We start from the raw sequence: 22,643 nt of genomic DNA on the forward strand, positions 1-22,643 counted from the left end.
GGCATTGTGGATGTGTGGCAGTGTATAGAGATATACTGGCAAGTGAAATAATACAGAGACTGTCTCCTGGCCTAAAGACTAACTGGTACGACACAACTTGTATTTACATAGCTAAGCTCTTTTTATCCCCAAGAACAAGGTGACCATATCCAAACTTTCTGTCAGGGATGGTCCCTGGCTTGTGCTACCTGTGCAACCGTGCCCAGACATTGTCTGGCACAGTGGTAGTGGATCTGGGCCCAACGCACGACAGGGGCTGTGGTGAAAGTTAAAGAGTGTGGCAGTTCTTGGGCTTGAGTCCTGGCCGAGTACAGGTGTAGTGTGGAGTCCAGAAGCTAAGCGACCAGCCAGGAAAACTAGCAGGAAACAAGGTACTATTTTGATTATCACTTCCCTGCACTTTAAAAGACATTCAGGGACATTGATACATTAAGACAAAAGATTTCAGAGCTGATTCAGTTTCCAAGAGAATATTGTTTCTTCAGAAAATTCCCAGTTGGATCTGCTTCTTAGATTGCATGAGGAACCTCAAATAGCAAAAATAACATGAGCAGTATTCTGACCCAGCTCCTTGGCCTGCCTCAGATATTTATTCCAAGGGTCCTAAGGTACACAGTTACCATAAAAATTTAGATACTTTGTTCTGTGAGGCAAAAGTCTTGTTGCACTGTCCATGCTATAAAATAGGGGAAAATATTACAGAATTTATAACACAATATTATGATTTCTATTCACACACTCATAAAAATAAGGGAAATTTAAATGCTTCTTAGATTTCCATTTTCCCTAGGCATAGTTAGGCTTTTTTTTTTTTTTTTTTTTTTGAGGAGTAGCTAGCTCCATGAAAAACAATTAACTTTTTTATAGAATTTTAGGAATTTACCATTAATCTATTGGTACCTTCCATATAGATTCAGTTGCAGGGGCTGTGAGTTGTGCAGCTTACAATTTTTTCTTTGGTGAATTTAACAGACCAGATTTTCTCAACTGTGGGTTTGTGAGTACAATTACCATGACTAAAGCTAAACAATATATAATTCTACATTTTTATAGGTAATGCTATACTTTTATGAGCTGAGTTCATCTTTTGCACAGAAGCTATGCTGACAGCATACAAAAGTGAAACATAAAATGTATTATACAAATTTCAGTACAAATTTGAATGTTTCCTCTAGAAACCAGCTGTAATACTGGCCTTTTCTGCATTTTTAGAAAAATACCTTATTCTCCACAACCAAGTGTGGAAGTTGGCAGTGTGGTTTATCAATCCCTCTCTTATATTCAGGAAAGGGTACTTTAACTCATGAATTGAGGTGTCTTGCTTTCAGCTCTGGGGGTTCTCATGGGGTGTGGAGCAAAATGGCAAAATAACAGATGCCATATTTGCCCATTGCAGCGCAAGGCAGTACTTAATGTCAGCAAGAATACTGATCCCAGTGATACTGAGATATACCTGTACTGTGCATATTTCTATATTTTAAGCAGCAGCATTCATGTGTTTATTATACCACTCGAATCATCTCAAGGAAGAGGCTGGTGAAATGAACACTTGACTATGAGTTTTCAGCATGAAGAGGGATTCCTTTCTGTTTAACTATACATTACACAGAATCACAGAATCACAGAATCACTGAGGTTGGAAGGGACCTCTGGAGATCATCTAGTCCAACCCCCCTGCTCAAGCAGGGTCACCTGCATTGCAATCGAATACTTGAGATTACCAGAAGCTTATGCTATTTACTTTTGATGCTGTTCCTCTTCTTAATATTATTATATATGTGTGTCTAAAGCAGTTGTAATTAGAGTATTTGGTTTCTCTACTCTGCAAATTCACTTGTAGAGATTATCCAAAGGAAGAAAATAGAATGGACTAGGTTCTTTATCCTGAATCTCTTCAAAATATGAAAAACCTGTAGGTGCTTACCAAATCCTAGGTAAAAGGACACCAATCTATGGCTTTGAGCTGCATATAGCTGGAAGTAGTACATGAGCAGTTCTTATGCTAGGACAGTCTCATGCAAACAGAGGCAGGACTGTGCTAGTACAGCAGCTGAGGAATAATTTAAATCTCAGTTGTGGGTGGAAGCAAGCCAGCAAGCCAGCATCACTTGCTAGCCCAGCATGTCCAGCATCACATAGCCCCAGGACAGCCATGAGGCACTGAACCTGGGGAACCATAATCTCACTGCTGTACCATGTAACTATCTACCCTGTAGGGTCAGGCAGGCTGGCCACTCTGACAGCAGATTCAGCGTCCTCTATATGAAGGAATACATATGAGATAGTCAAACCAAATTGTTAGGAAACTTCCCTCAGGCCTCAAAGTAATGAGTCTAATGTTTAGTTCTTGGTTATCGCAATTTTGCTCCTCAAAGATATCACACCTTGGCTTGTGCAGGAAGAGGACCTGTGAGAGGTAGAACTGCTTCTTCCAGTCTCGGCTCATGCTGGTGCTCTTGCTTCTCATTTAGTCAGGGAAATAAACCTCTTAGAGAAAATCCTGTATGCACTGATCGGGTAACTCTATTTAAAGCTGACTTCTCTCTACTGAGTTGGAGCAAACTTGTTTTCACACAATTACCATATAACTTAGCTTTATATGAGCCCAGTTCATTAAGAAGGGAAGCTTTTAGGTAAATGAATGAGTGCAATTCTACTTACAAAGCTCCCTGCTCATTAAAAAACAGTTTATGCTTTGATGTGTGCAATTCAGTTTTCTGCAAGGATTGGTGAAGAAGAGCAGGTAGAATTTGATAGAAGCAACAACAGATAACATGTAGGCATAAAGAAATCTCTCCTTACAGTAATCCTTCAAAACACTAATGACATATGCTCTAACATTATTGTCAAACAGAAAAACAGCAATGCACTGTGCTCTGAGGCAATGTCAAAGAAGCCTGAACCTGATGTTGCTCCTCCACTAACACGGCACGACAGTGTTATTAAATTAGCACTTTACAATAATTCATACCCTCTTCCCATTGTGCTCATTCTGCCCAGTCCTGTTGTGAAAAACTAGTCTGTCTAAAGTAACAATCTATGTCATTTAGAATCAATTTTCTTTCAATCACTGTGTTGCCCTAGAAAGGACCTCCACCTTAATTAAATAATGTTATTTTCCCCCATTAGGTTCAAAGAGTCATAAGTTGATTACATGAGCTCTTTTCTCCTTTTTCACATATAAATATTCTCACCACTATACAAGCACAGCAGGAGGCAGCCAATACACAAGGTATGAGCATGGGTGTATGCATGTGTGGAAGAGATGGAGGCTGCTGTCAAAAAGGAGGTGCGAAAACAAAATTAACATGGGTAAATCTGAGGGCTTTTATGTGCAAGACCTACTTATGTGCAGAACTGAAGAGCTCTGTGTTGGCTAGAAAGGAAAATGGCATCAAGCTTACTTATTACTGCAAATAGACCAGCTATATGCCACATGTGATCAGCAAAAAGTAACTGAAAACTGAAAAATAAGAATCCAGTGTTGGTTTACTGCTTGGAGTTGGACATCAGAAGTTTTTCAAGAGCTTTGTCTTTTTGCTTTAGCAGCAAGCAGATCTGATGTTTATCTTCTTCTGCTTTTTTTTTTTTAGCATATCCAATTATACATATTTTGAGCATGAGAATGGGATATGCTGGATTATTAACAGGACCCAAAGCCTAAGTCAAGCAGTGAAACTTCCTAAGAGATCAGTATCAGCTATCTGAACTCAGTAAAAACCTTTAATACAGGGCAAGTTCTTAGATTGTGCCTGGCCCTGACTCTTTGTAGCTTTAAGAAAAGGACCTGCTTGTTTACTTCCTCAACATTTTGAGCTGGAGAATCTAGTGCCAATTTAGGATCTGTTTGATTCTATTCAGTGCTATTTTGGAAACCATAGAAACACTGTGTTGGTCTTTGCCTCATTCCTAATGGACTCATTTGTTAGGCAGCTTCTATTTCTCCTCCATTCCTGTGACAGACTCCCTCTTCTCCCCCAGCTTCACTCTTTTGTCCCTGCTCCTATCATACAGTCTGTCCTGCTGATACACCCCCACACTTTATGCCCGCTGCTTGCTGCTCTTAGACCTGCTCTGCCATTTGCTGGTGTCTCTGGAGAAACTGCTAGTCTCTTGCTCTGCTCAGGCCTCATCAATGTCTTCCAAAAGAAAAAAGAGAAAAAAGAAAGAAAAAAACAAGAGATAAAGAAAAAAAGGAAAGTACTTTCCTTTTTCCAGTCTCTGGGTGCACTTTCATTCCCCTTTTCTGCTCCAAACCCAGAAATTTTACAAGCCCTTCATTCCTTTAACATTTCCTGTCCACTTGTCCCCCAGACACCCTCCTGCTCTCTTGCTCAATGAGTTGCAGCTTCACAGGAGCATCTTGCTGTACATGTGCTGCGTCCTCTCCTTGCTCCTGACCAGCAACCCAGTCTAGGCTGAGCCCATCAGGAATGCTACTACAGAGATTGTTTTTCACAACTTGGCTTACCCCTCCATTTCTTCTCTTTGCTTTTTTTTCAAGTGAAATTCAACTACTGCTTTCTTTTGCAAGGTCCTTTGTGGCTTATCCGCCTCTAATTTTTCCCCTCTCATTCACTGTCAGTATGAGAGAGTGCATCACTGATGAGCCACCAGCCTGTTGTCAACCCCCTGATATATTTCAAACTTTCACACTCTCCTCTTATGCTGCCTTTTAGGAGAATTTTCCCATGGACAGTGCATAGTTAACTCATTATTCTAGTTCACAACCCATTTTAGGACTTTTCTATCATGCCTACAAAAAAGCCAACAATAGTTAATTAGGAAGTGTACTGAAACTGCAAGCCAGTATCCCCTCTCTGTTTTCCTGTCTTTCCCCATTTTTCTGTCTCTATTGGTTGGCTGGCGGGTTCCATATGTAGAATATAAGTTCTTTGGGACAGGAACTGTTGCTTTGCTTTGTGATCATACTGTGCACAGCACAGTTGGCAGCTTTTGGGTGATATATATTTGAGTCAAATACGTACAGCATGGAGGTCCAAAGCACAAGAAGATAGTCCAGTTAAGAAGATTTCTATGAAGTTACATCCTGCCCCCACTGCCCTGCTCAGCACTCACACTTCTGTGCCATTCTGTGCTGTAAAGACTATAGGTAGTAATAGTCACTGTAAATTTTTTTTTTTCTGATTTGTTTCTAATATGGGACATTTCAGAGACTAATTAGGAGTTTAGCCATACTTCCACTCAAGCAGCAAGAGCCACAAAACAAAATTGAAAAGAAATGCTAACTAGATGGCTAGTGATGCACTCCCCCTCTTTCTCTGTATTCCCATCTCCCCACAAGGGCATGAGAATATTTACTGTGTATGTTAACATTAAGGATTTCTAGAATACCTTATTCTAATTATTACCAATCCCTGAGAGAAGCAGGGAGCATTAATACAGTACAACTAGTCTACTGTCCTAAGTGTCTAAATATATACATGGACTACTTTACTGTACTATTTGATTACCTTGCAGCATTTAATGGAATTATCCTTGCAATACTTTTCTGAGATATGTGAGAACTATCGTTTGTATATTACAGACAGAAATTGGCACAGTTCAGCACGCTGCCAAAGGTCATACTGTAAGTCTGCAACAGAGCAGAGATTTTGAAACTAGCTTTCTAACTGTCCAGTTTTATTATCGCATGTTAATAAAACAGTTATGTTTCATGATGATTTAAATCAGCCTGACAGCATCACAGCTTGAAAGGTATTAGGCATGATGCAGACTATGCAGAATCCCAAGCAGTATGTATTTACTGTAACTAGTATGGATGGATAATTACCTATTACAATTATTTAAAGCATGAAGTAATAATATAATGACTGCATGATGCATATATTCAAGTACTAATACAGGAAGGAACGAAAAGGAATTAAGACTAATGTACAGCACATAAAAAGTCAGTGGACAAGATCACTATGAAAATGGTCAATACTTATACGTAATAGTTTAATAAGGTTTTATTTGTTTGGTATGTAAGTTACCATCAATAATGTACATAAGAAATGCCTTTTCTCCACTCGTTTTACTGGAATAATGTTACACAGTTCATCTTTTCGAGGGCTATATAACTAAAACCCAAATTGGCTAAGGTGATGCCTTCACATTAGTCTTATTCCCATAACTCAGGCACTTAGTTCCACTAAAATCAATAGACTTGTGAGTGTGTAAGTGAGAAGTAAAAGACAAGCATAATAAATACTTTAATTCCTACGTTGGCAAATAGATATGTAATTCTGTCACATTAACTCCATGGCTGATCTTTTATTTGCATATTTTCAGAGTTTTAATCTACAAATGGATTTTGATTTGTCGACTCTTGCAAGAAAAGCCTTGTGGGAGTGGGGGCAGGTCATGCATAATCAAAGAGTAAAACACAGGCAGAAGGAAGATGTACAGAATCTGAGCTCCATTTCTGTATGAAATGCAATTACCATTATTATAATTTGCTTGTACCACATAAAGGCCTTACTGTAGTAGGTGTCATACACATTTAGTGTTTTTCCAAGAGATCCCTGTCTATGCAAATGGTAGTCTCTTACAAATGTAACATGAAAAATGTGGAATTCTTGTTTTTCTCACTGTACCACTCAGGAAGAGGCACAGAGAGGTGAAATGATTTTCCCAAGGACATAGCAGTAGATCTGGAAGGAGAACTCAGTGATCTTTACCACATTTCAAGCCCTTAACTGCAAAAACTTTCCATTTGCCATTCTACAATAAGAGTTCAGTAAATGTGCATATGAAGAAAATTATGTATAGGATCCATAGCTAGAGTCAGACACTAACTGGGTGTGGGCACCTGTGAAACTGTGAGCTTGTGACCCTTTTCTGGCCATGTGGGCTCCCTGGGGTCCATACACTATTTATATACAAAGCCAACCCCTTCTTTTTTATATGCCAAGGTTAGGAGTGTATACTCCACACTGTACCGCCCCCCCCCTCCCCCTGCACCCTGAGCACTGTCTTCTCCAGGGTGAAATGGCAGCTATTCCTCCTATCTTTTGGGGTGGGTGGGAACTTTCATTCAGCAGCCACTCTGTGAAAAGTATGCAGAATGCAACTCAGATTTCACAAACCAATAGCAAATCAGATGTTCATTGGTATCAGTGACCTCATTCTTTACCTGGAACAATCATCTCCAGAGATCAGTAATTTAAGAATATTCATCCTTGATAACCCAGGAGTTCTGAAAATGAAATAGCTTTTCTGATGTAAGTAGCAAGAATCAATAACCATTAAGCATATAAGGACCCCTTAATGTATGGAGCATATGAGCATCTAAGTCACTTCATCCCCAAAACAGTTCATTTTGGGAGTATGTAGGCATCAGGGACAGGCAGAATTGTGGTACTCCCACAACACATTGATGGTCCAGGTGCTCAGATGTCATAGCTCTGTAAAATGGGGCTTGCTGGGAAAAGAATGAGCAAACTGGAGAATTTGCCCAGTATGCGAGTACAGACTGCAGTGAGGATTAGCTTTGTGCAACAAAACAAGTGAATTAGCTGTGGCCGAAGCTATGCATTTTTCCTCATCTACCACCATAGCATTAAAGAAAGTACTGTTTCTGGCAAGATGTAAAGCTAAGATTTCATCTTCGCAGATTCAGTGGTGCTATTCACTGAGAATTGGGGAAAGGAGGGGAGGAAAGGAGGGAGTCATTCGGTAGAAATGTCTTCCCCACATCTTTTCCCAGACCTCAGGGTTTCATGCAAAACAGAACAAATCACGACCTTAGCAGTTCTGCTCAGTTTAATACAGCTGCATGCTGCAGGTGGTGCCCTAAAAATATGTTTGTTTATTTTGCAGCACTGCAGGCTGCAAAGCTGCACTTAGGAAAGAAATAGATTCCCCCCCTCACATTTTCCCTTCTTCACTCTGAACTTCTCCTCTCTCTTTTTAACTTGATGGAAGAAGGTGATAAGAAATGTAGAGATAAAATGATAGCAATGAGGCTCAGCTCAATCTGAAAAGAACCAAATAGGAGGTAAGGGTATGGAACACACAAAAAATGACAAGCACAGTGTGTGGCACTAAGATTTTGGTACCATACCATTTGAGAGGCATGCCAAGCATGGAAAACTCCCATGAAACTATCACAGTAACTGACTGAAAAATCACTGGAAGTTTTTCAAAATAGAGATCCATAAACATGAAATGAAATCAGTCAACAGCTGAGCAAGAAGAAATGTGTTGAAATGGAAATGGCTACAAGACAAAATTAAAAGTGCACTAAATGGTTATTTTATGTATCTCTGATGCCTGGATTGATTTACTGATAGGATCTACACGGTCTGTGGTCTCTCATCAGCACCAGTCAAAGAGCTGTGTGCTCTCTGTTATGGACAAAGGAGCGGTTGCAGCCCCCGTTTCACTGTGGTTATTCCAGCCCTGCTTTGCATACATAAGTGTTAAATACCCAAATCAGGATAATCCTCATTTTATCAGAGCATTTCCTTTCACACAGTAGCTCTCAAATAATTTTCCCCCATTTTGAAGATTTTCTAAACCATGAACTTCAACTTGTCAAAGCATAGAGAATATCAACCAGAATTTTCTGTTACTCCTTCAATGTGACCTGATATACATTAGGAATTTAGCCAAGTTGTTTGTTTATTCTGAGCAAAATCCGTTCCTCAACAGAAGCTGGCAAAATATCTGTGCATCATCATGTCTGTCTCTCTTTAGTCTTAAAGGTAGATGTTATATATTGAACATGATCACTCTGCACAGTGGGGACTCCCCTGACCTTTGGGATCATTTCACTTTCCAGTTGTCTTAACTGCTGCTCTTTTTAAGAGAAGAAATGACTATTCTCCAAAATGGCATCCTTAGGAACCAAAATCTGTGTTGACTTCCACAAAATTAGCAGCAACATTTGTATGGTTCATGAACTGGTACTGTTTTCTTCTCCGGTGCTGTTTTCTTCTAGGACACATTCCTAGATAAGGTGGGGAGATAAGGTCTCTTGGAGACACTGAGTCATCTGTACCTCCTCGGCAAAGTATCTTTCTGCAGTCCTTGAAATATGCAACAACCCACCTGGAGCCTTTCTTTTTAGAAAGTATACCATAATGGAGCTTTTATAGGTTTTATCTTAGCTTTCATATTCTTTCCACCAAGTATTTCATAGCAAGAATAACATCTATATGGAATCTAACCTTCTGTAGCTGGATTCCTTGTGAGCTTACTAATAAGCTGTACAAAATACGCTCAGTATAACATTTTCAAAAACTGATATAAGTGGGACTAAGTGAAGCTGAATTTCTTTGTAACTTTTATCTGTAGGCAGTAGGAAACATCCTTAAAAACATGCTACCAGTCTGTGAAAAAGCCAGGATCAACATTAGTTTGATCATTGTCATGAACATACAGAAATACAAATAGAAAGCAAGTAATCAATTTGTAGGTGGCAATTTATAGTTTTACAGTTAAAGTGTAAGATCCACTGAAGTGCCTATAAAAGAAAATTGAAGGAAAAGATTAATTTCTTTCTACTAGCTGGAGATAAATCTAATCCAAGGCTTGGGCTTGTTGAAAGCTAGTTTGCTGAAAACCAAGCAATATCTGCTCTTCTAACTTTGTGCTATATGTCACTGAGCAGCACCAGGTAATTCCTCTGTTTCTCACCATATTTATTATGATTGCGACTTTATGCTAGCAGTTTTTTTAGAACCCCAATCAGAAAAGTGAAAATGATGCATATGTAAGCATTAAACAACAGGTTTGGAAAATTGTCCTATACTTTTAATGCGTAGCTCTTTACCTATGATAATCACATCTACAGTAACATGAATGGAAAAGCAAAAATATATTTAGTTGGCTACAGCTACCAGATTACTGATGGCTTTTTGTTCTGAACCATTCCTCTGGCTTGCAAAGAATGGCCTTATCCAACAACACAGCTCTGTTTAGGCACAGATACACAAAAATCCTTGTTGCACGGTGCTTGTGTTTTCCCAGAATAAGAACAGAATCTGTCCTGAACTATGTGTTCCCTGAGTTTCTTGTTCATCATTCATTACACACAAAAAATAAGACAGAAAAATAAGCCTGGATATCTCCTTTCAAGTTAAGTCTGAGTCATAAAAATTGGTTGTAAACAAAGTTGTAAAGCTATTTTGATCATACTTATTTAGTCAATCTGATTTCTTTGCACTTTGTCTCTTTTCCATCAGTTGTAGCTTGTCAAAATTGCAATTGTGAACTATCTGGAGCAGGGACTGTTTTTATCTTAGCGAACTGTCCAGTGCTGGCCTCGCTAACAACTTGATTGAGGTCATTTCTTTCTGCTACAACTTGGTCACCTGGTGAGCCCAGAGGAGGTGTGGTTTGGCTCCAATGAAGGGAGGTAGCAGCGCTTTCAGGTGAATCCGCTACTAACCATTTACATGTGGAGCTGTCACAGAGATGTATTAACACAGAGATGTATTTTCCTGACCTCACCTGGTACTTGGCCATTTACAGCAAGACTGGGGAATAGATAGATGAACCTGCTCACCTCTGGGGTAGCTGAGGGCCATGTTCTATGTTATGGGCTATCCAGCTGCCTTACATTAACTTCTGCATCTCGCAAACCAAATTTCCTCTTTTGCCAGTATGGTCCTTCTTTGAAAAAAACTTTGGAATCTTCTGCACAAAAATGTATATAGTGGGAGTCATGTACCCAGCTGCTGAACCAAATTTATATATAGTAATGGTTTTATTTGCAATCAGGTATATATATATCTGCACCTGGACATAAAAGTGTATGCATCACTAGGGCCTACATAAAAATGCAACTTGGCATTCAATGTAATTAAGTCAGTGTTTATGTCATCTTTTCATCTGAGTCAGAGTCATCAGAAAGAAAAATGATTAGTACAGGTAAATATTGTTTAAAACCTATCAAATTCCCCAACCATTACAAACCGTTTTTCACTGCTCATAAATTTTCCTCAGTGTAACAGTGGATTCTTACCCTCATAAAAAGATTAAGATTTCTGCTTTTGACTTTCATACAAGTACATTTTCTTCTCTTGAGAAGAACCTTTCCCATTCTCCTGAAGGGCATATTGAATAATGTGGTAAAGACAAGTGTTCAGTTTTGCTGATTTAAGAAAACAACATAATTTGACTAGTCAGATGAGAGACCTGTGAAATGATCAATGAATCTATTTTTACTGTGAAAAATTTTCTCTTTCATTTTGACTTTTTTTCACATTCATTTTGACTTTCACAGTAATAGCTGTAACTGATTATTTTGTCCTAAATTAAATTTTCCAGTGTAATTTGAATGTAACTTGCTGTAAGTATTTTGTGAGATGGTCAATGGTTAAAATAGAGGCCAGGAAGAGAGAGTAGGTAAAGACGACAATTCTTACAGAGCTAAATGTGTATATCAGAGCTTTTCAAGTACAGGTTGCTTGCAATAGCTACAAGCCAAGAGAGTTTCACTGCAGGGACTCTAAAATTTAGTTCCAGGGTTTCTAAATCAATGTCACAATATTCCACTATTTTGGTAATAAAGCGCTGCAAGAAGAAATCTAGAAAAAGTGCTGGGAGTGAGGCTGTTTATAAACACTTACTGCAAGGAAGATCTGAAGAGAACTGTGAGCCACTTCTATGTACTGGTATTCAAGAAAACACCCCGAGACAGTGATATAACGATGATCCTCTGGTGCCCAGTCTGGGGCTGGGGTTACTGAGGTCACAGTGCAGCCTGGTCCATTCTCCATCCACCAAGAACGATGCATTGAGATATTAAAGGTCAGAATGAGATCTGTTTCCTGCAAAAGAACAAGTGAAGAATTAACTTGCTGGGATGGTACTCTGTTACCAGTTACCTCAGCTAGAGATTTCTCAGCATGCATAAAGAAGCAAAGAGCAGCAATAAAACTGCACTGTCACATGAAGATTAGTGGAGCTTGCCTGCAGCAAGCTCAAGTAGCTGTACCTTGACAGGCAGAATTGTTTTGAAGCAGAAGGAAAATAATTCTGCAAGCCAGGATCTGCTCCCAGACATTATAGTAGCCTGGACCATATCAGTCATTTCTGTTACATTTCCCACGTTCCTGCGGAAATCATAAGGACTGATGGATGTGCATATTTCCACCCCAACCTTCCTCTGCTCGTTTCCTAGAAGCGTGGCTCCTATTTTGGTGGTCTGATCCACCAAACTATACAAGAATCCCTGGGAGCTGGGACTTCACAGACTTTAATATGTGTGGGTCTTTTGCAAGGAGTTTAGCTCATGGAGTCTGAGAAGTAAAACGGTGATAGCTCTACTGAAATATTGGAGGAGGTGCAGAAAAAGGGTTTAGCCTTATTGCTTGAAACTATAGGCTCCTCTTCTGAATTCTTAGTAATGCCCATCTCAATCTTCTAACTTCGTAGTTGTTTGTAAGGAAACAGCTACTGAGTGTTACCTTGTCTAAAGACTGTTCAGCTTGTTAAATAAAGGGCAGAGAGGCAGGCAACCTTTAAATCCCATGCAGCTGGTACGTTCTAGCTAGTGCAAGGGAGTACTAGTCAGCCATGCTTTCCATTAAGATTGTGCTTATAAATAGATCATAAAGGATTAATAAATGATTAATATACATCATAAACAATATTATGGATATGACTTTCATAAATTATACTTGGTTGCACATTATTTGAGGGTGTTATACATGGTTATAAGCAAACTATGGACCTTGTGGATTCTGTAATAGCCTACACTGCTTACCAACTCTTTATAAACTATTTATAAATGTAACCTCATTGTAAAGTGTGAGTATCTAGTCTGTGTGCACATGTGCTCAGTCATGTAAAAGAGATTGCTTTTAAGTAATGTCTTTGCAGAGCCAAACTCTCCCCACACCTAGCCTACATTTTTTTCAGCCTGTTGATGATATTAATAATTAAGATTCTCATAAAGATTTCAAAATGTAACTATTTAGTTATGTTTACCATGCCAAAATGAATAGAATGGCCATTCAGAATGTCTATTCTGAAGCCGGATATGTTGTGTCCATATTTTCCTCCCTCCAAAAATGATCATTTTTCAGTTCCACTTGTTTTCCCTCTTTGCACTAATTCAAGCAAATGTAACTCCATTCAGTGAGGTTTTGATAATGTCATGACTGACATGTCAATCAATCAGTGATTACACTTGACACTGTAGTTTATTGAAAGGTCTTTTAGAAGTTGCCCTACAGTCTTAAAGCACAGAAATTTGGTACATTAAAAGAAGAAAAAGTTACCCTGCACAAATATACCCAACTGTCAGATGGCAGGAAGGACCACAAATGTTGCTGCAATGAATAATTGCCCTATGTTGTCAGAAGAGTCATATAGCAAATGATTAGCTATATGAATAAACGCATGACACTTCCCATAAATTTTATTGATGCAACTAACTTCAGACAGTTTGAAGGTAATCAAGACTACTGTGAACATTTGGATAAATAGCCTGAATTTGCCAAAACCAGACATATTTGCCTGTGGCTATATGTCTTCACCCCCATCAAACCTTGCCTGTCCCTGGACCCCTCTCTAGCAAATCTGCTGCTCTGGTGTCTGCCAGAGTCTGTCTGTCTTAGAGTACAGTCAATGGACATTTTTCCCCAGCAGCCAAGCCTTGAGGCTTTTCTTCTTTCTGGAGTCAGGGTTGTTATGGCTCTTTTGTAGCACAAAGTCCTTCTCACCCAGTGTAAGAGGTTGAAGAATGGGTGAATATCTTTGGAGTAACATTGCTTGAAGTAATGGATTTATTCCTGAATGACTAAAATCAAAATCCATCATGTTATTGTCAGAAGATATTTAAGCTATTCTGGTTACCATGGAAAATTCTTAACCTCTAGTCTCTTATCAGAGCAGCAGTATGAATGAATAGGACTCATTGTTTGGCTCTATTTTATCGTTTGCAATACATTCAGAAGAATCATGATGTACTAAAAATATTTTACGAAGTGCAGACAAGGGATGAAAAATGTATTCCTTGAAAAAGAAAGGAACAAACTAGCTACAGGGACTGAGTATTTGTTAGGCATCTGACAGGTGAAGTTAAAATGTATCAGGAGGAGCTAAACATAAAGATCAAAACTGGACTCTCTAGTGAGAACTTCACTGCTTTAAAAACAGTTATGTTTGCTTACACAAGGTGCAGTAGTCCAAAATGCTTTTGGTTAAAAGTACAAGTAAAGTTCCAAGTTACACAGAAAATATAATTACACAATAAAATCTTTATAATTACATATATAAATAAAACTTCGCAAAATCCAGCTTTCTTCCTCCCTGAATTTATTCCTGCAAGATTTTCTGAAATAGTTCACTATTACATTTAGCAAATTCCCTGGCTTCCAAATCATAATTTGGCACTTAAGTTGAATGCTGTGATTAGGACTAATAATCTTGTTTTGTTCAAGAATAGACTTTTAGTGATTATCAGTAAAAATTAAAGAACAACCTACAGATCTGTATCTATTTCTATCCCCAATGAATCAGAAAAATGATGTGTTGTTTCCTCTGTTCATAGAATAGGCCTGATACTTGTCACAGGAGTGTTTTCTCCCTTAATTCTTGACATTAGAAAAAAACAAATAAACAACTTTTACTGAAAGCCTGGACTTTAAATCTTGCAAAACTTTGAATGAAGGGGTTGAGAAGACTTTTAAAGAGTGTAACTATTATGTATCTAATTAATTAAGAAACAGAGGCCAAGTTCAGAAAGCAAAATAGTAAGTGGAGGTGAAATCTGATTCTGGTAAGACCGGGCATCATCCATATCTCAGTGCAAATATGACTGGAAAAAGCCTGATAATAAAGACTGATTTTCACAAGCAAGCACATAAATTAGTCCCTGTAAATTCTTACCCCCAAAGCATGTGGGATAAGAATAAATGCAGAAGGAGCTTATTTAGTACAAAGTCAGCTGCAGCACAAAGTCAGACCTTCTCAGGTATTAATCATTATGGGCTTTGATCTTGCTCATAACCTTCAAACCATCTCCCTCTACGTGCAACCAGATTAGAAGAACATTTCCTGTTGTTTAATAGCAATGGAAAACCAGTTTACGAAAAGTTTTATTTTTTAATGAGAAAACTGATAAGGACCTGAATGTCCTTGTAGAACTGTGTGAACCAAAGTGAAGATGATATATCTATCATTAACAGCTATTATACTGGAAACATTTAGAATTATTCTTTAATAAGCTCTCTTGCTATTTACTCTGCTCACTGTATGAATATACTTTTAGTGGACATAGAGGAAGACTGTGCTGGAAGCAGGGGATTTTTGTACTCTCCTGTGTATTTGCCATATGTTTTCTTCCCAACATCTGTGGCTCAGACATTGTTCAGAGAAATGCAGAGAAATGGTCTAGTAAGCCTTGGAACTATGAAACTTAACAAGAACTGTTGATACACTTTGGGCATGTCGATATGGTGTTGTTCACAGTTTGTATGTCAAGGAAGATTTTATTATCCTAAGTTCAACAAACAGCTGCTTCCTTCATGTACACAGAAATACATCTGTATGAGCTTTATTGAAGATCACTGTGATGCTTTCCTAAACCCTGGTGATATTTGTAAAGCCTGTTAATGAAAACCAGTGCATTAAAGTAGATTTTGCTATTCATCAAGGGGAAAAATCAGAGGAAAATATTCAGTAGAACATCTTTGCTGCTTTCTTGAGATGTCATGGTATTTGTAGTGGTCAGGAGTAGTACTGCTGGACTGGACAAAACTAGAGCTTGGAGATCTCACAGCCATTAGAAGCTCAGACATCCTCAAAGTAAGTGTGTAATTTCATTCTAGCCTGGTTTGTAAAAAACACAGAATCCTGATGGTTCTGTGTCTGTGTTTAATACAGTACATAACAGCCTTGACTGGGGTTAAGGGCACAATACTTCTTGCTGAGGAATACTTCTGCACATCTGGCTGAGGACAGCTAATGACAGAACATGGCAGCAGAAAGCTTTGTAAGAGTTACTAGGAATAAATATATCCTTCTGTGCTCCTTAAGGAGCAGCAACAGGTCAGCAGTACTCAAAATGAAGATAGTTAGGTGGTGTGTGTATGTTACTACTACTATATATTAATATGTATAATATCTCTGTGTAGTAATTACTTATTATAAGGGTTTTGTTAGGTGCTCTGGTGCAGTTTGGAACACCTAATCCCAAAGAATCCAAGAGAATTCCAAGCAAAAAGAAAGGCAGTAGTGATTCAGGGTTATTCTCTTTGAAAGTACAAGAGATTGTGAAGACTCGGAGAAATTAAATTGTATTGACCTCTGTGCTTGTGGCTTGCCATATAATGGGAAATGAGATTCTTCCATTTTTCTAATTAGGAATTGCTGAAATCTGTGCAGATCTGCCAAGCTTCAGTACAAGTTTGGTCAAATACAACCATGCAACCCCTTGTTTCATTTTTCAAACTCAAACTAGCAAGAATGGGCTGCTTGGAGACTGAATGATCACACAAGGTTTCAGTGATAAAAGATCAGTGTCTGAAAGCGTCTATAGTTCTCGATGCGTCAGATGCACAGAGGCCTCTACAGGCAGTTTTTCCTTCTGTTATCTCACTTTTCCACTAAAAGTAGCTCCCATCAGGCAGTACCATTTTATTATGCAAGCAGACTTTTTCTGTCTAAAGAAACAACTACTCTTACTGAAGGGTCAAAACACAGCACACAGCTTGGCAGCTGTGTAGAGTGGGTTTTTTTTTTTTTTTTTTTGCTTTCTTATCCACAGCTGACATAAAGGAAATAATTATTGTACAATTGTGTAGGGATAGTGGATTTCCACTATTAAATCTTTTTTATCCTGTTGCATCTTAACTGATTTTTAGCCTCTCTGTTTTACTTTTTCCTACATGGGTAATCCTTTCCCTTTCATTTGATTTTTTTTTTTCCAGAAACTCAAAATTCTGGCCTTGAATTTCCTCTTACATAACAATTTTGCATCAGTATAATTCCAAATGTGATATGGAATATGATTTACCTATATGTCGTTAATGAGATGAGACTGAATCAGTCTGAGTCCATCCAGCAGATTTGCTTCTGAAGTTCATCCATGAAAAAAAGCAGAAGTTATCTCACTGTTATCTCTTCTCAGTATTCTGTTGAAAATGCTCCAAATGTATCTTAAGTGATTTCTAGGGTAGTGTACATCCAAAGATCTCAATGAATTACTTATAAAGACATCAGCATGAGAGAAAGAGATCACTCAGGTGTGCTGATTTTCTTTTCTAAAATGAAACTAGGTGGTTATGTGAACAAAATACTGTAAAATAGTCCTCAAAAAGCATAGCTACTACAATACAGGGATTGACACTGTAATTTACAACTCTGTTATACCATTCCTATCAATAATCTTATGAAATTGTTAGAGCTGCAATCAATGTTATCTTAATTAAGATCTTCATATTTTTCTAGTATTGGAATATCTACATTGACATACCTAACAATTCTGTTCTGTTCTGTTACAATTTATTAAAAAAAAAAAAAACCCTGCTAAACTCCAGAATATAATTCTATCAGTTCAGCAGCATCAACATTTTTCATTAACAGCTTTGTTCAAGAAGTTTCTATCTATATAGTTCTTCAATTAAAAATATCATAAAAAGAAAGTAAAAACTTTCAATTTGTACTGCAAGGTTAAAATGATTACTACTATCTCATGAATATTTTTCATATTTAAACAGAATATTTTTAGACTAAGAATGTTCTGGACTAGGATACTTTGAATTTTTTTATGGAGAATAGAAGAAGTAAGTCCATTTCAATATTGAGTGACATACAGTTGCTTATTATTGGAACTTGACAGGTTGCAGTCTTTGTGCTATCACATAGAAATTTGAATCTGAGTCTTCTAGAAATTTAGTGAGGGTCCCAAGCAGTACAATCTTATAAAACTCTTTGCGGTTGACTTTCTGGAGGATTTAAGCTTGGTGGAATGATAAAAAACAATGAAAAAGGCAGCTGAACAGGTGTCCCCCACATCCCAAAGTAGTAGTTAACTCTATGAGATCTTTTTTATTTCTCATCACACTCTAACCAGCATTACCATTCTAGGATTGAGGAAAAGTTTTGAAGGAAATTGTGTTGAATACAATACCTTGTTTTGAAAAGTTTCAGTTTTGACAAACCACCTTTCTCTGATGAAAATAGCCAGACTTGCCTAGAAACTTTGTTAATGCAGATATAAAGCAGGCAGTTTTCCACTTTCAATTGATGTACACTGTTCTAAGATTACTGACTGGCATGGAATTATTCCCAGATTTCATTAAAAAAGGCTTCATTCATTCCAGAAGATAAAGTCTGGAAATAGTAAGTTGAAAATTTAAACCTGAAGATACAAATGGGCAAATTAGATATATTTTGGTGTACCAAGAAACAATGATCCAACAGGTATATTAGAGAGTTAATTTTCAGCTTCAGTGTGGAACAGTGTGACCTGACTTAGGGCAGAGTTCCATTGTTAGAAACTGGATGGTAGCATTTAGTCTCTCTTCATAATATTCTTCCCACAACAAAACTGTGTTTCCCAAAGCAAAACTAGAAAAGAGTTTTACAGTCATTCTAAATTCAGTATCGTTCTGAATTTCTTTTCAAAATGAGGTGAATATTATGAGCAGTTCCCAAACACTGGTTGTCCATTTTTAATTGAAAACAGATGATTTCACAGCTTACAGAAATATCACTATATTTGTGTTAGTTTGTCATGTACAGGACAGAATGCTTTTAAACAAGTTTTAGCTCTTTAGTCTCTCAGGATGGCTTTTTTTTTTTTTCTTCTTTCTAAATGGTAAAGGAAATATGTCTCATGTCTTGGTTTATCCAGGCAAATACACAGATCAGTAATGCTTAGAATTTGCAGAGACAAATATAAATAACCTCCTAATTCTAAATAAAACACTCTAAGTACAAGGACATCTTACATTTGGATAATATCCAAAGGACTGAGCAGAGCTTCCAGTGAGCTAAGAACAAAGCTGCAAATGGAAAGGTCCAGGTCCTCAGTGAAATGATGGGATCAAAGGAATATCCTTAGAATGTTTCCCTTTCTAAAATGAATGGTTTGCTCTAAGTTGTTAAACCATCTCAAGAACACTTTGCTGAATCACCTCTCTCCAAGGCAAAATTTTATCATGGTCAACAATTTAGTAAGGAAGATAGCAAAAGTGTGTGATATAGAGCTTCTCTGATAGTTTTACAGTGTCTGTGCAGAAGAAAATTCCCATTGATATGGTTTGTTTTAGGGTCCTTTGGCACTGGTTGTGTAACAGTAAATGCTGTAAAACAGTACACATATAAAATGGCAAACCTTTGTTTTCTGTTTCCTGGGATGTTTATTCTCTTTCAAAATTTAAATAATTATAATGTCTACCTTTTCCTGCTTTAAACAACCTGATCATCCATGACTCTTGAGTTGAGCTCATGCCTACAATGGAGATATACATTTTTTTCTGATTGAACCTGCCTCTGATATTACATCCACAAAATGCAGAGTGTACAGGAAACAGTAAGTAGACTTCAACAGAGTTCTCAGATCAGAGCTGTTATCCCAGAAGAGGCGTTAGGAAACATGAGATCATTGTCATGCAGAGGTGCTTCAAGAAACACCAAGCTGAGGGTTAATACATATTGTACACAGTGCGCTATAGTTTAAGCACTTCCAGTCAGCGCTGAGTTTATGTGTGTCAAGATTTCAGGATAAACAAAAAGAAGCCTGGATGAACCAGGAAATTACTAAAAAGTATGTGGAACCATCTTATTCAGTTTGATTCAAATTTAGCCCAGATTAATATTTTCAAGAGAATTTACTTCTGTGAAGAGGCTGCAATATACTAAAGCAGCAAGTCAAAATGCAGAACTAGTCCTCCCAACCCACTTGCATTCTCAGTATGAAATAAAATAGCCATATTTAAATGATTTGAATTCCTCTGAAGTCAACAGACAGAGCCCAGCTGAAAGAAAGTGCTAAGTATTTCTGAAGAACCCTGAAAAGCTACTTAGAGAACCTAAATAAGACACCGAGCAAGAAGCCAGCCACAGATAGATAAGAAAGGATAGAGACAGCACTGGAATGTGGGCCATCTCAGTATAACCCTTATGTCCTGTTAAAGAACTGGTATGGGGTATGGAACAACTGTTCGGCATTGACTTATTTCAGGCTCTTTCACCATGATTTAGATCACTATTGATGAGGCTGACAGTTTTCATCATCCCCAGATTTATATTCAAATCTGAAGCCGTACAACATCCAGGTAGCTTGCAGATTTGGGCCAGTGGAACAAAAGTCAGGTCAGCAAAACAACATGAATACACAGCATGGTGTGCACAAAGACTGAATATAGCAGTCTCTGTTGCAACACTGCTGAATATTTGTAGCAAGGATATTTCTGACTTTTCGTCTGACACATTTTCCACCTACATATGACTTTTATCTGACTTCAAGGGATCACACAGGTGCAACTCTACCATGTGACACAGGAAAACCTATGTCACAGTTTTCAGTGTTAAAACATTTAGCTATAGCTACCCCACAGATTTTCAAAAACACCTTCAGTATATATCTCAATGGTTCTGTTTATTTTTTAAATGAACGAAACAATTGTCACAGGGCTGTGTTATACCACTCTGACTAACTTTAGTTCATAAAGAGTTCATTCACGTCCTTGCTCATGAGGATATTTATTAGAATATGTAAGGCTATATTCAGATTTGATATATCAAACTCTTTTCACTTTACATGCAGCAATTAATTTAACTGTAAGTGAAGCTGCTTTTTGTTTTTGTAGAGTGATATTATGTCACTTAGCATGGACCACAGATTAGTTGTATGAAAACTAATTTGATTATCCACTAACTCATCTAACTACAGAAATAAGATCTAACTTATCTTGAACACGGAGTGAGTTAAGGTTGGTTTGTATATTGGTTGTTCTCTGCATTTGGGAAGTTACAATAAGGAAATTATTTAAATTATTTCTAAGAAATGGGATTCACAGTTTCTTCTATTCTAAAGATGGTAATTTTTTTTTTTTTCTGCAGTGTACCTCAGAAATAATTTTGAGGAATCTGAGACTACTCAGGAATTCCAGCTGAATTTGGAGACTAGTTTTAGCTTAAAAATGAAAATAACAAGAATGAGAACAACACCATAAGGAATTCTTTTCAACATTTACAGAAGAAAATGTTAGAGTTTTTTAATGCCATTACATGGCATTTAGGCAGCATTTGCAAATTGAAATGGAAAATGCTAGCACTTCCACTTGTTCAGTGTAGGTGATATGAGTTCAAATCTCCTCTTTCCTTGATTCAGAAAGCGTATTTCACTCTTCTTACAAGTCATTACTGAAGGATGTCCATGCCCATCAGTTTACTAAACTACAGCCTCGTAAGAATAATTTGAGGCCATTTTAAAAGATTCAGTGCATAACTTTGGATAAATATATGTTTTCTATTAAGTTTTCAGAAGCACACCTTAGGGAATAGTATTACGATGGCACGCTAGATTTTTAGCCAGTATGAAGGAAAGCACCTCATGTACCATAAAAGAGAAAAATAGCAATTTAAATCAGCTGAGGTACTAGTCCATAGATTAATCGTCTGCCACTCTTCTACACGTTGACTACTCTGCATGCAGTGTTGCTAAATCATGCAGGACTATCTGCAGAATATAAGAATACCTAATTTTAGATGGCAAAAACAGTTCAATAAAAGGATCCACTATTTTGCACATCTTATCCTTAGCACCAGTTTGTATAACATACACACCAATTTGTATAACAGACATAAGGTTATGGCATACCTAAAGTTATACATACAGTTATGTATAGCATACACAACATAGCATACATAGCATGCAAAAGAAATATAACGTAGATTCAGGGTGCAGGGTTATGGTTTTGAACTAATAGTGTTATTAGGCGATAACAAGACACTTTCTAGATATCATACCATTTCATCCTAAAACTCTTTACAACAGCTTTTGTTTCCCATGATTTTCTTCTCCTTCCTCTTAGATACAAATATTTTCATCTGGTATTTGAAGATGCAGCAGTTAATGAATAAACCATGCTATTTAATGATATAACAAATGCTACTTTGTATTGTATGCTTCTGTCTTCTTTTCTTTGTAAAAGCTTTGTTCTGTTTTCAATAGTTAAATTGTAAAAATAAACATAAAATAAAATAATGCAGAGTGATTCATATATTCCCATTTTTAAATATGGTTTGTCCCTGCATTTTATTTCAGATATTAAGTGCAAATGTAAAGGAGATATTTTTGTAAAAGGCAATACAGAATGGCCTACTAATTGAAGAGCGGGATCTTGTGTCTGGTAGGCACAGTTAAAGATCAGTTCCTAGATAAGCTATGTGTTAACAATAGTTTAGTGACAGTTCACATGAGATGCCAGTTCCACTATTACAGGAGACTCATGTTTTGATGCTTTCCTCCATCTCACAGGGCTCTGCAAAAGGAAAAATTGCTTTTCAGTTCAAATTTACATTGATTTGCTTCAAAGGCAAAAGAAGCCTCAAGTTCTGGTTTCCAACTAGTTAGTAACCTGATGACTTTTCAGTGAGAATGCAAACTCCATCTCTTGTGGCTGAGCACTGACTGGCAGGTGAGCAGCTCTGCAGAAAAGGCCTGCAGA

General features: G+C 37.5%; 1 protein-coding gene across 1 annotated transcript in view; it reads right to left on the minus strand.

Annotated features, from left to right (window-relative positions):
* NKAIN2 (sodium/potassium transporting ATPase interacting 2) overlaps positions 1-22,643 on the minus strand; it is a 569,846-nt gene that overhangs the window by 74,651 nt on the left and 472,552 nt on the right. Inside the window, exon 4 of the mRNA XM_067293778.1 lies at positions 11,583-11,783. Within this exon, the coding sequence (XP_067149879.1) occupies positions 11,583-11,783 (201 nt within the window). The remainder of the gene's footprint in view (positions 1-11,582; positions 11,784-22,643) is intronic.

The sequence above is a fragment of the Apteryx mantelli genome, chromosome 3, assembly GCF_036417845.1.
Source record: "Apteryx mantelli isolate bAptMan1 chromosome 3, bAptMan1.hap1, whole genome shotgun sequence".
Lineage (NCBI taxonomy): Eukaryota > Metazoa > Chordata > Aves > Apterygiformes > Apterygidae > Apteryx > Apteryx mantelli.